The sequence below is a fragment of the Bubalus bubalis genome, chromosome 5 (genome assembly GCF_019923935.1).
Source record: "Bubalus bubalis isolate 160015118507 breed Murrah chromosome 5, NDDB_SH_1, whole genome shotgun sequence".
Taxonomy (NCBI): Eukaryota; Metazoa; Chordata; class Mammalia; order Artiodactyla; family Bovidae; genus Bubalus; species Bubalus bubalis.
The window spans coordinates 859,700-876,019 of NC_059161.1; the positions used below are offsets into that span (position 1 = coordinate 859,700).

Below are 16,320 nucleotides of genomic sequence, written 5' to 3' on the forward strand. Positions count from 1 at the left end.
GGCCTTGGGGTTGGTCTGGCCCTGGGGTCTGGGCTCGGGGGTAGGCTGTGGACTGGGCCCTGGGGCCTGTGGGGCCGGGCTGGCCCTGGGGTCAGGCTGGGCAGAGGTGCTGCGGGGCGTGTGGAACCAGCTGGCCAGGAGCTGCTCGACAGGAGGTTTCTGCCCTGAAAGCAGCCTTGGAAAGCTCAGGTGGAGCTCCTCGCCAACGGCAGAGTGGAGGCCAGCTGTGTTCAGCGGCCCCTTCCTGTGACGTTCGGGTCGGCGCTGTGTCCCAGGGCCGTGGAAGCGTGTGCGGTGACCTCAGGCATGCGCAGGCTCTGTGTGTGTGTGCGCGGGGTACCTCTGAGTGATGGACAGCAGAGGGCAGACGTTCCAGACACGGGGTCCCAGTCCTCGGTGGCCATCAGGAAATTCTGTGCTGGAGAAGCCGAAGGCGCCCCCGCTGGCTGTGACGGCCCTGGCAGCTCCCGCTTCAGGGCACGTGTCTGCACGTGGCCGCGAGCGCCCTGCTCGGGGGCAGTCGGGGGTCGGGACGGCTCCTCCTGCGGGGTGGCCACGGCTCACCTGTTTGGAGGGGAACCCTGAAGAAGTCTTGCGTGTCTTCTGAGCAGTTCTGTATCTGCTTTCAGTATATTTCTCACGGTGTGAATGACCGCACGGCCTCTCCTGCGTGTGTCCTGGGAGTGTGGGGCCTCTTTGCACATGGCCTGGCTGCTGTCGTCCCCAAGGAGCTGGGGAGCCCGCGCTCCGCAGCTGCTAGGCAGGGCCCGCGGTGGGGTCAGCCGGGCTGTCCTGTGGTGAGAGGAGCCCTGGTCAGCATCGCTCAGCCCTGGGGCCGCTCCCAGAGCAGTGCCTCCCGGCAGCACCCTGCTCGCGTCTCCAGGGACACCCCTTTCCTGTGCCGAGGAGCCCGTGTCCTTTCTACATGGGCTGCAGCTTACTTCCTGTCTCAGTCCCCAATGGCCACCTGCCCCCCAACTTTTGGGCCAAGGCCACGGTGGAGAGAGTCGAGGCTCTGGGATAGAGGGGCCAAAACCCGGCCTGGGTGCGGCTTCTCGGGTCAGGGGGCGGCCGGGCTCCCACTGCCGGCTGCAGCCCCGGAGACCCGGGCAGCCTGGGCCTGCGCTGTGGAAAGCCCTCCCGCTCCGCTCAGGTGTCAGACACGCAGACTAACCCGGGGCTGTCGACACTTGGGACGGGCGGGGAACCCTGGTTTCATCTCCCAGCATGCCTCGGCTCGTGTCCTGTGGGGTCCGCGCCGGCGTCTCCCCTGCCTTCTGATGCTGCTTCCGGGCGCGTGTGCAGCACAGATGCCCCAAGGACAGACCGGGCCGCGGTTCTGAGCCCCGGGGGCCTGCCTAGGGCGCTGCCATCCCCGCATCCTCCCCAGAGAGTGCGGAACCCGGCCCGGCCCCTTGTCAGCAAGCACACGACAAATACTTGTGAGGGTTGAGGACCCACAGCTCCCAAACAGCCGTTACGAGCTTGGGTGGCCCTGGGATGTGGTGGTGCCACAGGAGGCTGAGATTGCGCGCCCCCGGAGCCAGGCCCTCAGGGCCCCCGAGCCCCCTCCAGGGCAGAATCGATGGCCTGCCAGCAGAGGACCTGGGGCACCCTGCTGGGAACGGCTGTCCTGCCAGATGCCACACGCCACCGGACCCGGTTCTGCAGGCCCGAGGCTCGAAGCCCCCACTAAGGAAAATTGTGGCATCCAAAGGGCTAAACAGCAAATGCTTCCATTTTCCTTTCCTGTAAGGAAAACATCTCAGAGGAATTGTGAGGTTGCGGCTGTTCTCATGGGGGAGTTCAGGGCACGCTGCTCTTCAGTGCTCAGGAAGCCTGTAAACTGCAGCTCGAACGGGTTATTTCTGACTCCAGAAAACAAACGACAGGGTGAGTTTTCAGCAGTTGGAAAAGTGAAACTGTGTTATCATGCCTCTAAACTCCCAGCAGCGTCTGGCACTTTTAATATTATGTAATTCAGCATTTCTGTACTGGGTAAAACGACGACCTTTTCAAGATAATGTAGTAAGCTAACGTTTGCCTAGAGATTGTGCAACTAACATCCTCCTTAATATTCACTTATGTGCAAACGATACGTCCTCCCCAACCAAGGGTCTTGCTTACTTTCTCTAGTTTGTAGTTTTAAAATAATAAAGTTTTCATTCTCTGAGCCCCTGATTATACTACTGCACATGGCTTTAAGTCCAGCCCCATGAGGAAGGCGCCCACCACCCACCCTCCTGACCCACAGTGCTGGTCTCCGCTGCCCCTTTCACACCAGACTCTCACTAGTTCAGCATCTCTGTCTGAAAACTGAGGGGTGGTCCCCGAGTGACAGGCCTGCCGTCTCTGACCTCTTGCTCAGGGAAAGCCAGACAGCTTCCAGAGTCCTGCGCGAGTCTGGCGGGCGCCTCCCCCCGCGTTGATTGACTTGAAGGTCGGCCTCTCCTCACACCCTGAGCAGCTCCGCCAGGTGCCCGGCTCACACACTCACTGTGGTTCAGTCGCTCCGAGTCTTCGCGACCCCCTGAGGGGCAGCACGCCAGGCTTCCCTGTCCTTCACCAGCTCCCAGAGTTTGCTCAAACTCATGTCCATTGAATCAGTGATGCCATACAAACTGCCTTTTGATGTAATTTTCCAATATAAAAAAATAATCCCGAGCTACAAGTACATTAGATGCCTCCAGCTCTTTTTTGTTCTGTAACCACTGTGACTGTTTATCAGGTTTCAAGTCTATAAATTCTCTTAAAAACTAGTCAGTTTACATGGTTTAGCATTTTTAAATCATCTTGAAAGTAAGAGCCAGGTAACCTCTGGTCAATATTCTCAAAATATCATTTGCTAATTTACCAAAACATCCCTCAGTACAGGGCATACCCAGAGATAACAGAATGCCCGAGAAAGTCGAATGTCTGCAGTGCTTGGTTGACATTGTTGTACCAAATAGTCTTGGAGTAAGTGGGACATCAGCTGTGCCCTGGGAGTCTTTTAATTAGACAGATTTTCTTTGAATTGGTTGGTATTTATGATAATAGGATTTGACCTGCGTCTATAAACCAAGATCAGTAGTATTTTCCCCATGTAACCTGGCTTGTTATTCCTTCAGGACTTATATCTCAACAGAAAATACGCAGATTTTACATAATATTTTTCACCCTAGCTATTAATGTGAATAAAGGGAACATTTTACCAGCTAAAATTGTAACCAGCTTTACAAACTAACAAGGGTACGTTTGGTGTTGGGTCCTGTGGCAGCAGGGAGTGCATACCCCATGAGGCATCTGCCTCCCAGACAGAGGGGAGCGACCACCCCACAAAGCACCTGTCTCCCTGCCGGCCCCACCCCCCGCTGAGCCCAGTGTCTCCATGCCCCCGCCCCCACCCCACCCCACAACGTGCTAAGCCCAGTGTCTCCAGCCTTGCCTCCCACCTTGCTGAGCCTGGTGTCTCCAGCCCTGCCCCCCTCTTTGCTGAGCCCGGTGTCTCCAGCCCTGCCCCCCTCTTTGCTGAGCCCGGTGTCTCCAGCCCTGCCCCCCTCTTTGCTGAGCCCGGTGTCTCCAGCCCTGCCCCTTCCTTGCTGAGCCCGGTGTCTCCAGCCCTGCCCCCCTCTTTGCTGAGCCCGGTGTCTCCAGCCCTGCCCCCCTCTTTGCTGAGCCCGGTGTCTCCAGCCCTGCCCCTTCCTTGCTGAGCCCGGTGTCTCCAGCCCTGCCCCCCTCTTTGCTGAGCCCGGTGTCTCCAGCCCTGCCCCCCTCTTTGCTGAGCCCGGTGTCTCCAGCCCTGCCCCCCCTTGCTGAGCCTGTGTCTCCAGCCCTGCCCCGCTGCCCACCGGCCCCTGTGGCAGACAGTGAGCAGCCCATAGGTGCCACTTTCTCCTGCTCCCACCATCCTGACCGGGCACTTCCGGTCTGGGATGCAGTCTTGACTCCATTTTAGAACCTGTTGTCCCAGGATGAGACGTGTTGTCTGGGTGAATAATACAGACTAAGGGTGCAGGTGGCTGGCTGTTGCTTTCTTTCTAATCACAACCACTGGTGTGCTGGGTTTGGTTTGGTCTTTTAAATCCACGGAGTAAAATGCTCGTCAGCAGCGACTCTTCAGCAGGAAGCGCCTCACGAGAACGGGAGGGCCTGTCGGCCTGGAAGCAGGTCCCACCGCCCTCGCAGCAGTGCCCCGAGTCCCGAGTGGACTGGGCTGGGTCAGCCACAGAGGAAGGCTTGCAGACCAGAGACTGGTTCTGGGACTCTCGGCACTGTGGTGGATCTTCTCTGGGGACTGTTCCACGTGCAACAGGCCGATTCTAGACCCAGGAGTGAGATGGAAGTACTCCCTGCCCGGAGGCCTGCCGGCTCACAGGGGAGATGAGGAGAAACGCAGGGGTCACCGCGGGGCAGAGGGAGCCTTGTGGTCAAGGTGCGGGCACGGGTTCGGTGCTGGGCGCAGGAGGCCCGTCAGGCGGTAGGTGCATCTGCCTGGAAGGCGGGCAGGGGGGCCCTGCGTGACCTGCAGGCCCCGGTATGGGCAGCTCCGGAGAAGATGGCAGACACAGCCCCATGGCGGGGCAGGCCGGGTGCCCCAGATGGTGACGTGTCCAGTGAGAGGTGCTTTGGGAGGCTCAGGGGTGATGGGAAGTGGTTGGTCTGAAGCTCAGGAGAAAATCACAGGCAGAGAGTGCTTAGATGTGTGACCTAAACCGTGGGGAGCAGCGGGGAGCACAGCCTGGGGAGGAGCCGGAGCGGCCAGGGCTCCGCCCGGGCCGCCCCTGCAGGGAGCTAGGGCCCACATCTGGCTGTTACGGTTACGAGCATCCGTCCCGAAGAACCCGGGAGCGGAGGGTCGTGGAGGGCAGTGGGGTTGAGAGGCTGGGGCTCCAGTCTGCCTTCCATGGCCCACATCTCCCGTTTGAGACGGTTCCAGGGCCCAGCATGGCTCTCGCTGTCTCTTGGCCTCATCCCCCACGGGCGGGCCAACGGTTACAATCAGGAGACGGGAGAGGCTCGAGCCGGCCTTTCGTTCCTCTGGTTCCTGGTCCTGAGTGTGTGTCCCGCAGGGGCCAGCGCGGTCCCAGCCCGGAGCCCCACCGCCTTCTTGGACCGCAGAGCAGGCGTCCTCCCCGGGAGGCCTGGCCGTGACCGCTGCCCGCTTCCCAGTGGCAGCAGCGTCTTTGGTCAGAGCGCCGGCCTCTCGAGTGGTTGTTATCAGAGAGAGAGCGTAACTGCTCAGACAGTCAAATAACAACCCGAAGTGCCCATGGGTTAGAGAGGGCAAGTAGGGATTAGCCTGGATAATCAGAATCTACAAATAATCAAAACCCTGGCTTGAGGGCAGGGGTGTGGTTGAGCTTACTCCTCTGGCGGCCTGCAGCCCCGCAGCCCAAGGGGCCAAGTGAGTGGGCAGTGGGGGCGGGTGCTGACGGAGCTCCTCCAGTGCCTGCGCCATGCCAGTTTGCTCCATCCGCACGCTGTGCGGGCCCAGGGCCTGTGCGCGTGCGTGCTCCATGCGGGCCGGGCGCCCGACTAGAGCCACAGGAACCAGCTCGTGTCCTTGGTCCTTGTCACCTGGCCCGTGAAGGCCACCTGGAGAGGATGCTGTGTCTGGGGGTTCAGGACAGTTTGCGAATGGTGTTCAAGTGCAGAGGGCTTGCCCCGGGTTCTTCGGGGAAACTTTGGTATGTTCGTGTATTTCCTTCTATCAGTACACTGTGAGCTCCCAAAAGATCTGTGGGGCTTTCCTGCTGGCTCAGACGGTAAAGAACCTGCCTGCAATGCAGGAGACCTGTGTTCGATCCCTGCGTCGGGAAGATCCCCTGGAGAAGAGCATGGCAACCCACTCCAGTAATCTTGCCTGGAGAAATCCTCACGGCCAGAGGAGGCTGGAGGGCTACAATCATGGGGTCACAGAGTCAGACATGACTGAGCAACTAAGCACAGCACAAGAGATGTGGGAATTCTTGGGAAACTGGGAATGTCCACAAGGGAAAGGTGCCGGCCTGGATGGAATGAAGACTGGGCCCGTGTGACCAGAGGGGCAGCAGGGCTGGGCCTCTGCCGACGGGGACGCGGCAGAGCTTGTGCAGCGACAGCTGGTTGCCTCGTTTCCACGAGCCTCCACGTGACTCGTCACGATCTGGCAGTGAGTGTTTTCAGAAGTATCTCCAGGAACTGAATGTGAGTCCTGTGTTTCTCGACTCCTTTGGTTTACTTTCCATATGCAGTAAGTACTTGGTAAAGACGAACGGGGTAGCATGCGATGAAGGCAGATGATTGAACACTTTAAAAGCTGGAGTTTGCCTGCAAGTCTCGCCTCCATGTCACTGCCCAGAGGACGCCCCCTGCCCGCACGCCATGCTGCGGCCTTGTTCTGCCTCAGCCTGTGAGCCGCCAGCTGCCCGCCGCTGCAGGGCCTTGCACTGTGGATGCTTCCTGCCCTGGGGTGCGGGGTGAGCTCGGCCGAGCCTCTCACCATGGGGCTTTCCAGAACATCCTGAGCTGGTGTCCCGGCCTGGGCTGGGGCCTGCGACCGTGCTCACGTGTTTCTCCCTGGACTGTGTGGTGGGCACACAGCCCTCAGCAAGGCTGGCCTGACTCAGCCACCAGCCCTGAGCACAGAGCATCCTGGGCTGATGGCAGGGGAGCAGAGGAGTGTGACAGGCGGCCGCATCCCTGTAGGAGGCGGGGGCTGCGGGACCAGCCCAGGGGCACAGCCGGGCTCAGCCAGGAGCCTGAACAGGGGCACACCAGGGCAGGACCTGGCCCACATGGATGGCAGGTGTGCAAGAGAAGACGGTCCAGTGGAGACCTGGTGACACCCATCCCCAGCTTTGGGAAGCGCCTGACCCCGCCGCTCTCTGCAGAGGGACGGTTTCCCTCCCCACCCCAGCGTGTAGTCCCGGATGCTGGGACAGCCCGGGCTCAGGAAGGTCCTGTTCAGAGCTGAAGCCCCCGGGCCGTTGGTTCAGGCTTCCCAGACCCCAAGGCCATGTCTGCATGTGGGGAGGGGCTCTCAGAGGCTCGGAGTCGCGTGGACGTTCTCAGACGCGGCCAGGTGTGCAGCGGGCCCTCGTCTGGGCACGAGGCAGTTGCTGGCTTGGTGCCCGCTGCGTCCTCTACAGGGAGCGCGGACACAGGCTTTCCCACGGCTCTGAGGTCAGCCCGCTGGTCTCGGCCTGGGCACGTGACGCGGTCCGTCCCTCTCCCTTGGGCCCGGCCTCCAGAGCCACGATTTTATTTTAAACTTGGTCAGAGGAGTTTGGTTTTAATTATCCACCTTCCTGAACTCCCAGTAACTCCAAGCTAAAAGCTTTTGTGGGAATTTTTCTAAGCCAGCTGCTGGTGTTTCGAGAGCCTCTACATTTCACAAATGAAAACCAGCCTGGCCCCGTCCTATTCCAGGACGGCCTTGTGAGTCCAGGCGCCCGCGGTCCTGCTCTCTTATTAGAAACAGGCCCCAACGGCCAGTGAGGTCATTAGGGAGAGTTTGCGAGTTGTGGGAGGGGGGAGCCAGCTTCTTGGTTTGGGAGCGTTTCTGAGCTGTGGTCTGTCTGGGTCCTCCTCCTTCCTACTTTCCATTTTCTGTGTGCCTGCTGCTTTCTGAGCAGCTTGCTGTCTCTGCTGCTGAGGCCCCAAGTTGGGCCATAAAGGCTGCGAGAGCAACTGAGTAGTTTCCCTCTGCCCAGACTCAGCACCCAGTCCCATCTCGCGGCCGACAGCGCTGGCCTTCACTGCCAGCAGAGCAGCGATGTCTCTAACCGGGAGTCCTTCCTGAGACGTGCTGACTCAAGCACGGGCCGCCAGACGCCTGTCCTCACCTGTGGCTCTGGAGGGCGGGGGACTCGGGCCGTGTCCAGAGCATGGGCGCAAGGATGCCCGGCCTGTCCTCCGAGGGTGCGGCCTGGCCGGGCCTGGGCCCTTGCTGCCACTGGGGCGGCTCCGGCTCCTCCCCAGGGGCCCTGGGCCCTTCCCCAACTCTCATGATGTCCTTGACCGGCTCGCAGCCCACTCTCCCGGCCCACTCCGAGCGCTCCCTGCAGGGACAGGCCCACACTTCCGAATGAGGTGCAGTGACAGGGAGCTGGGCTTAGTGAGTGGCAGCTCCTTTGATCGAGAAACCCAGATTTCTCTCTCCCTACACATAGCTGGTGTTTTTCCATTAGACGCCCGATTATCTAGGGCATTAAGAAGCCAGGCACAACAGTAGTTTCTGGGATACGATCTCAGCACCAGCACCGTGCCGTCCGAGGCCGGGGCTGCATCCCGAGGCCTCTACCCATCCAGGCCCACCTGCCCTTGGGGCTCTCAGAAGCCTCCTCGGGCTCGTTGCTGCTGCAGGGAGAGTGCCGTCTCTAGAAACCCCAGGTCTCCCCCTCTGAAGTGGTGCGTGTGTGGCCGAGCTGCCTCGCCTGTACCCAGATCGTGTCTCCTGAGACTCACGCTCTCCTCTGAGGGGCCGGTCACCTTCTCGAAACTTGGCTGAGGCTCGTCCTTGAAGGCGGAGGTAAAAAGCTGAGGCTCCCGGGGGCTCCAGTGGTCACAGGTTGGGAGGGGTGGAGGACACGTGGAGGAGGAGTCCCATTCCCTCTGACCCCAGCATCCCTGCCTTCTGGTGGAAGTCCGCCGGAGGTGGATCTTGCACTGTGAGAAGCGCAGCCCCGCGGGAGAAGCAGGGGTGTATCCCTCCGGCCCCCCAGGTGGCCCCTCGGGGAGCCGCAGGCTGTCCTGAGGGCGGCATGGCAGGGCTGGCCCACCATCTGTGTAGCTTCCTTGGCGGAGGCCACGCCGTGTCCCCTGCATGTGATCTGCCCCACCCGAGGACCGCAGGGGCGTGACGGCGGGAACCCACCCCAGTGGGGAGGTCACCACCCCTGCCCTGCGAGGAGCGAGTCCTGGACGTGATTCATGTGCTCTAATGGAGGTGAACTGGCTGAGATGGACCTGGTGAACGCTGAATTTCCTGTCTTCACCAGAGACAGTACACACCGCAGAACTTTAGGCTGGAGACGCAGCTGAAGTCTCACCCAACAGGTCACACTCTTACAGAGAGGATGTGAGGAACCCCCGAGCCGTAAACCTGTGGGCCACCAGACGGGCCCATCTGCGGACACCCTGCCCAGGGGCTCGGGTTTCTGTAGGAGAGACAGGAAGGGATGGTTTACTGCTCAGAGGCCCGGAACGACTGGGTGCACGGGGTGGGTGGGAGAGCCTGACTGCCTGGCTGGGCGTGGTCCCGGGGCGTCACCAGGAGGGCGGCGGGCCCTGGGGCGCGTAAGCAGCACCGTCTCCCCGCTGCCTCTCCTCGCCCCACTCTGTCTGCCCGCGCTGCTCAGGCAGGCCTGCCGGCCACGCTCTCGGTGCCCCGCTCGGCCACCCAGCAGGCCCTGTGCGGTGGTCTCCATTCGCTGGGGCCCTTGCTGTCGCCCAGCCTGGGTTTGGCCTCGCTTCTCTGGGGTCCGGGTGTGTCCTAATGGGCAGGCCCCGGCCATGAGCCCCCCACCCCGGCACAGCCCCTGGGGGCAGCCTGAGCACTGGCACTCAGGCCAGGCGACACCGCTGGGCTGGCGAAGGGGGGCGGGGCCGGGCTGGCGAAGAGGGGCGGGGCCGGGCGTTACGGAGGTGTCAGGAGGCGTTTGGCCCCACGTCAGGCCTCCAGCACCTCCTCCGTAGGTGGTGGGGCGGGTCTTCACTCAGAATGCTCACGTCCAGCTGCAGGTCACCCGGGGCCACGGTGCCATTCATGGACGAAGGCTGGCTCTCGGCCTGTTGAGGGGGCACCTGCCAGCCGGAGGTCCGGGTGGAGGTCCGGTGGGGCGCTGTGGAAGGCAGAGCTGGTGGGCGTGAGCCCGGGTCAGGCGAGGGTTTCGGGGATGGCGCCTCGCAGCCGGGTCGCCAGGTCGGGGCCCACGGCCCTCAGCGTGGGGCGCCGTCCCGGGAAGGCCCAGCCCGGCGGGATCCTGCGTGTCCTGTTCCTTGTCCTCCCGCCTCTGTCTCCCCTTGACGATATTGTTATTAACTCCTCAGAAGAGAAAAATAAACACATCTACATGGATGGAGGGTTTTTTGGGGTTTTGCCTGAGTTCTTTTATTGGAGAAGTGGAGGTAAAGGGTAAAGGTCATCTGTGATCAAAGATAGACTTGAAGCAGCCACACTGTTAGCGCTGCTGCCCGCAGTGGCCGTAAGCGCTGGGCTCCCGGTGAGGCCTGTGAGCCCCTCCTGAGGCCTCAGTGCTTTCTCGCTCTGCTCCTCCCACTGTCCTGGGGGCAAGGGGGCCTCGGCCTGCCCTCTTCTCCCTTCACCAGGGGTCTGGGGAGAGTGGGGACGGTCCTGGGCCTTCACGGAGTTGATGAAGGCGTCCCCGAGAGCAGGGCTGGGTGTGAACGGAAGGAGATGGGTAGACGGGATGCTGAGATGCAGAGAGGCGGCCTGTCATAGGCCTGCGTGGTCCTGGGACGCAGGGCTGTTTGTTGGGGGCTGGTGGTCCTGTCACAGGTCGCTGAACCCCAGCTTAATGCAACGCGCTCCCCCCGCCACCCAGCCGCAAGTCTTGAGAGTGCTGGGCACGTGGGGCGGTGCTTTGCTGAGCAGCCTTTCCTTAGCCTGGGAAGCTGCACCCCATCTGCAGCTGTGGAGCTGGGGTGTCTGGTTGGAAAGTACACTTGGGAATGGAAACAGCCGACATCGGCCCGCGGCTGACACTGATTTCTTGTTTGTCTCCTTTCTGCAGCATGAGCGACTCTCCAGGTAAGGCCCTGCCTGCACCACACCCGTGAGTAAACGCTTGCCTGCACCGCCGCCTGCCTCAGCCTCTGTGTCCTCTCTTCTCCTCTCCTTGCCCCCCGCACAACCCCTCCATCCACATCACGCTGTGTCCTGCCTCCACCTCGGTTCCCAGGGCTCGGGGGGCGTGAGCGTCCCGACAGACAGACGGCAGGACGGACAGTCTCAGCAGGAAGCAGCCGGGCCCCGAGGGAGGTGCTGATGGTGCGCGGGGCAGAGGGGTGGCCAGCCGGACGCGTGGTTCTGGGCCAGGGGCCCCAGCCCTCTCTCTGTACCCAGATGGGCCCAGGGGAGGTTTGTCCCGTGAGCTGCAGCTCTGAAACTTGAAGAAGCCTGTCAGAGTTTGGGGAGGGGTCCTCTGTAACTTCTCACCGAGTACCTAAGGGCAGACTTGGTCTCCTGAAGAACGAAGTGAAAGAGTGGAGACCGTCGGTCCCCAGGTTTGTGATCCCTTGGATGAACCTGAGAGGGACGGGTGCGTGGTTACGGGAGGCGTGGGGCGGATCCGTCTCGTGACAGAGCCGCTGCTTCCTAGTTGATAGACCCTAAAATTTACACACTGGCACGTGTTCTCCCCCTGCGCGTCCTCTCGCCAGCACCAGCTGAGGGTAAATCTAATTTCCCTCTAACCCAGAAGAAAATTAATTTTGCAGATTGGTGGAAAGAAGTGCTTTACTCCAGTTAATTTCTTGTGAACTCTGTTACATTATAATGCCATTTATGAAAATAAATTTCCCTGCCAACTTCAAAATATGCTATAAAACTGTAGTGAGTAGAACAGTGAGGGACTCAGAATTGGTGGACCCAGCCCACAGTCCCCGAGTCACACGTGACTTTCTAGCTTCCTCTCATCACATAAGATGCAGATCTCTGCTAGTAAAGAGACAGAAGTGGGGAAAACGTTTCTTGCAGCTTGCGTTAGTTCTAAGGCTTCCCTGGTGGCTCAGCTGGTAAAGAATCCACCTGAAACACAGGAGACCCTGGTTTGATTCCTGGGTTGGGAATATCTGCTGGAGAAAGGAATGGCTACCCACGGTAGTATTCCGGCCTGGAGAATTCCACAGACTGTATGGTCCATGGGGTCTCAACGAGTTGACACAACTGAGCAACTTTGACGTCCGTTTTAAAAGCCTTACTGTATGTAGGATGCTCAATGTATTTACTTCTTGACCAAACAGTTCCGCTGCTAAAATTTTATGCTAAGAAAGTAACTGAACAGATAGACTAAGACTTATAGACAGGTCAGTGTGTGCCTTGGAGAAGGAAGTGTCATCCCACTCCAGTATTCTTGCTTGTAGAATCTCATGGATAGAGGAGCCTGGCGAGTTACCGTCCCTGGGGTCGCAAAGTCAGACACGACCTAAGTGCCTTAGCATGGACGGTGTGGGCCTTTCAATAGAGGATTAAGCGCTCACGTAGCCATACAGTGGAAGTCTCCACAATCATCTTTTTTTTCTTTTTTTTTTACTGAGGGAGACCTGTCCTTACATACGTGTGGGGTGCCCGCAGTCGTCGTGAGCAGGTGTAGGGGAGAAGAGGAGGGGCAGACACGGAAAGTGTTCTCTGAATTTTTTTACAGAAGTGTCTGTTCCTACCTCCGTGTCTAACATCCTGCAGGAACACGGACTAAACTGTTAACAGAGACTGTCCTGGGGCAGGGCTTGGGGTGACTTTCACTTTCTGTTTAGGCACTCGGATACCCGCGCTTAATTTCAAGCAGTACCGCTTTTATAATCAGGAAAGTCAGTGAACGGATTTCTGTTTACCAAAGGTGCTTTTTTTTAAGTGTTGCTGTAGGACGCAGCCCCCTCTGAGGACAGGGCGGCCCTCTGTGCCCCGCCTCTGCTGGTGCCTGGATCCCACCCACCTCCAGGCAGTGGCCGCAGGACAGGGCCACAGGCAGATGGTCCAGAGCCGGGCCTTCACGCGTCCTGGTTCAGGGTGGAGCCCGGCAGGGCCAGTCTGTCTGTGGCCGTCCGTGGGCTGCATTTTAGCTTGGAAACAGCAAAGCCCCAGACAAAGAGGAACACTGTTAGGGATCCACTCCGTCTGTGATCCACTCTCGGACCAGCCAGTTCTGGAACGAAGCCACCGTCCACCCCAAGCATGCAGCCCCTACACACTGTGAAGTCCTGTCCCGGGCACGGCCGCCCCCCTGTGGCATCCAGAGGAGGGGGTGGACGGTGAGCTCGCTTGCCCGTGCCCTCCTCGCCTGCCCGTGCCCTCCCCGCCCAGCCCGTGGACGGTGAGCTCGCCTGCTCCGTGCCCCCCTCGCCCGCCCGTGCCCTCCTCGCCTGCCCGTGCCCTCCCCACCCAGCCCGTGGACGGTGAGCTCGCCTGCCCGTGCCCGCCCCGCCCGCCCCGCGAAGAGCGCCAAGCCCACGTGTTCTGACTTCATTGGAATTGTTCTGTAAGAGCCTCTGAGATCCAAGAAACTTGCTTTTAAAAGCACTCTCTCGAGGGAAGGTATTTACCCCGAAGCTAGTGTGAAAAGCTCTGAGATTTCAGCCAGCACAAGTGTCTAAACTGCCAACTTGCAGACCACTGCGTGCTGGGTGCAGGCTGGCCCCCTGCCCGGGCGGACGGGCATGCCCTGTGGCGCTCAGCACCTCTGGGGAAAGCGTCCGCTGCCCTTTAGCGTCTCCCCTACACCTTGCTGTTCTCGGAACCAGCTTTCCCTTCCCTGTGTCTCCCACAGGCTGGAATCTGGAGGCAGTGACGCATCCACCGAGCGGGCCTCAGCCAGAGCCCGCCGGGAGGCCCGTGAGGCCCGCCTGGCCACCCTAAGCAGCCGCACGGAGGAGGACGGCGGCAGGGACTACAGGAAGGTGGGCTCCACCCCCGGCCCGCCCCGCTCGGAACAGCCCCGCAGGGCGCCTGGGTCGCCCCTCTCAGCCGGCCGCTGTTTCTTCTACAGTAAAAATGTCCCTGAATCGGGTGCTTAGAGGTGCGGGAAGCAGCAAGGACTGAGACTTGTGGAAGGGAGAGCAAAGCTGTTTGCTTTCCATGAGCCCTGTGAGCACCAGCCACACACTGCTTGGTCGCGGTCAGCAAGAATACTCTGGTTTGAGGGTTTATGTTATTTCACGGCTCATTTCCTTGACTTCTTGCAGAAGAGAACCCAGCTCAAGGGGCCGGCTCGAAACCCTTCCTGTGCACGAGGTGCCAGGAAGAACTTTTTTGTTACCAAAACGTTTGTCTTGTTAGGCAGAACTTGGCTAAAATGGATACACATACAGGGAGGCTCCAGCGTCAAGCCTCCATGATATGGGAACCAGGTTTTTACACCACAGACCCACAGTGCCGCGTCCGCTCTGTCCCCTGCCCCTGGGGAGCAGCGCTGCTGACAACGGGAGCGCCGTCTTTCTGTTCGGTCCCTTGGACCTCCCCGTTCCAGCAGCAGGAGACCTGTCCCCAGCTGCCCACTCGGTGGGGACCTGACTCCTCTCTCCCTCCCCAGCTCTACGAGAGTGCCCTGACCGAGAACCAGAAGCTGAAGACAAAACTTCAGGAGGCCCAGCTCGAGCTAGCAGATGTGAAGTCCAAGCTTGAGAAGATGGCCCAGGTGAGGCGGGGAGAGGAGAACCAGGCTTGGGTGCGGCAGCGAGGTGGTCAGGATGGCCCTCCCCAGAGACGAGAGGTGGTCTTCACCTGCCACGGGTCATTGCTGGGTCGGTGGGAAGCCGCCTGGAGGCCTGGCGGGAAGAGTTTTGAGTTTGCCAGGGAGGCCCAGGTGGAGACCAGAGCTGGCTGTTGGTTCTGCCCCAGGATGGGGTCTGAAAGCAGAGATGGAAATGCTGGACCTGAGCAGTGAGCATGTTGGGGGAGACAGTGTCCTCCTAAGCCCTGGGCGAGCAGGGGTGCCAGCGCCCGGGGGGCCAGGGTGGGGGCCGGGCCCGGGGGAGCCTGCCCCGAGGGCTTTCTGGACAGCTCCGCAGTGCAGAGCCGCCTGTCCTGGGAGCTGCCCTTCATCCTCACCCTGGAAGGGCCCTGCCTGCTCATGGCAGCCAAAGCTGACTTTGTCCTGAAGGGGCTGCGTGCTGGCCACGCGGGCCTGGGCTGCACGGTTCAGAGGCCGGGGGCGTCCTGTGAGGAGCCCCGCCCCCACTCCCTCTGCAGAAGCTCGGACAGCGCCTCCTTTGACCTCCGATTCTTGACTTCATGGCACAGTGCTCCCACGAGCTGGGACGTTGATTGTGTGGCGGCTGTTGAAGATAAACTCAGCCTCTGCGTCCCTGGGGAAGTGTGTGGACTTTTTAGCCAACTGCTTTACTGGGTGTGTCGGAATATGCTTTGTTTTGCCAAATACGAGTTACTGAAATTCAGAAGAGATGCTGGTGCTGCAAGCCAGGCCTCTGCTCTTTACCAAAAATGGACTGTTCGATGGACAGTGAGGGGGAGGCCCGTCGGCCCCACGCATCTGTGTGCAGACGGTTACCACATGGACACACGGCGTATTTGCAGGGAAGGCCCACCCGAACTCAGAGGGCTTAGAGTTAAACCAAGGCAAAACAGAACGAGTCTTTTGCCCGAGAAGCTAGTTCAGCTCTCCCAGTGCAGGTGAAGTAGCTGTGAAATGGCTCCCGTGGCCCCGGCTCAGGCAGGAGGACCAGGGAGTAGCTGCCCTGCCCCTTCTCTCCTCCTGCTTCTCCGCGGAGGGAGCGGCCAACAGCCGTGCCCTTCAGAGACACCGGCGAGAGCTTCGGACAGGAGCCTGAAATCCCAGGTCTCTGCCGGTTCCGGCCAGTGCTTCACTGAGAAAGAAGCCTTCTCGAGAACGCAGCGTGCTTTCTGCATCTATCCAGTGTCCCTGCGCCTGGCACTCAGCATGCTTCCTGCGTCTATCCAGCGTTCCTGCGCCTGGCACTCAGTGTGCTTCCTGCGTTTATCCAGCGTCCCTGCGCCTGGCACTCAGCGTGGGCAGTCTCTTTGTCGTCATCAGCGGTCTATTGGTCGTAAGATGTTCTGCCTGGTTCTGAAGTGCTGAGAGCAGAAGGGGCCTGGGGGCGTCCCCATGCCCCATGGAGCAGTCCAGCCTTGAAGCTGCTTTGCTTTTTAGCTGTGCTGGCTGAATCTTTTTAGCTCCTCTCCAAATTATGTATTAAAAGTAGAGGCTCCCCTGGTGGCTCAGAGGTGAAGAATCTGCCTGCCAGTGCAGGAGACGTGGGTTTGATCCCTGGTCCTCAAAGATCCCACATGCTGAGGAGCAGCTAAGCCCATGCTCCACAACCTGGAGCCCGAGCCACGTGCCTAGAGCCCGCGCTCCCCGAGAGAAGCCACCGCAGTGCGGCGCCCGTGCCCCGCAGCTGGAGAGCAGCCCGCACAGCAGCGAAGACCCAGCACGGCCAGCGTAAAGAAAGGAAGCGGCAGAGGGCAGCGCCAGTGCAGCCCCTCCCTCGTCCAAATGGGATCGCACCCGAGTCAGGCCCAGTGCAGGAAGCAGGAGGCCCTGCGCACAGCAGGCAGGTCTGTGGACAGACTGAGACCTCAGGGACTCCAGCCCGCCCACCGTGAACACCACCGCCTCTGTCCCCAGAACAGAGGGAGCA

The 16,320-nt window shown here is 60.3% G+C and overlaps 1 protein-coding gene across 14 annotated transcripts in view; it reads left to right on the forward strand.

Moving 5' to 3' along the window:
• The window catches only part of PPP1R12B (protein phosphatase 1 regulatory subunit 12B), a 171,140-nt gene that overhangs the window by 141,334 nt on the left and 13,486 nt on the right, over positions 1-16,320 (forward strand). For 13 of the 14 annotated variants that reach the window (XM_025285256.3, XM_044942596.2, XM_044942597.2 and 10 more), the window contains 3 exons: positions 10,719-10,735; positions 13,470-13,599; positions 14,232-14,336. In XM_025285256.3, coding sequence (XP_025141041.3) covers positions 10,719-10,735; positions 13,470-13,599; positions 14,232-14,336 — 252 coding nt within the window. Of the gene's footprint in view, positions 1-10,718; positions 10,736-10,886; positions 12,873-13,469; positions 13,600-14,231; positions 14,337-16,320 lie in introns of those variants that run through there. The other variant, XM_044942599.2, reaches the window with a different exon arrangement.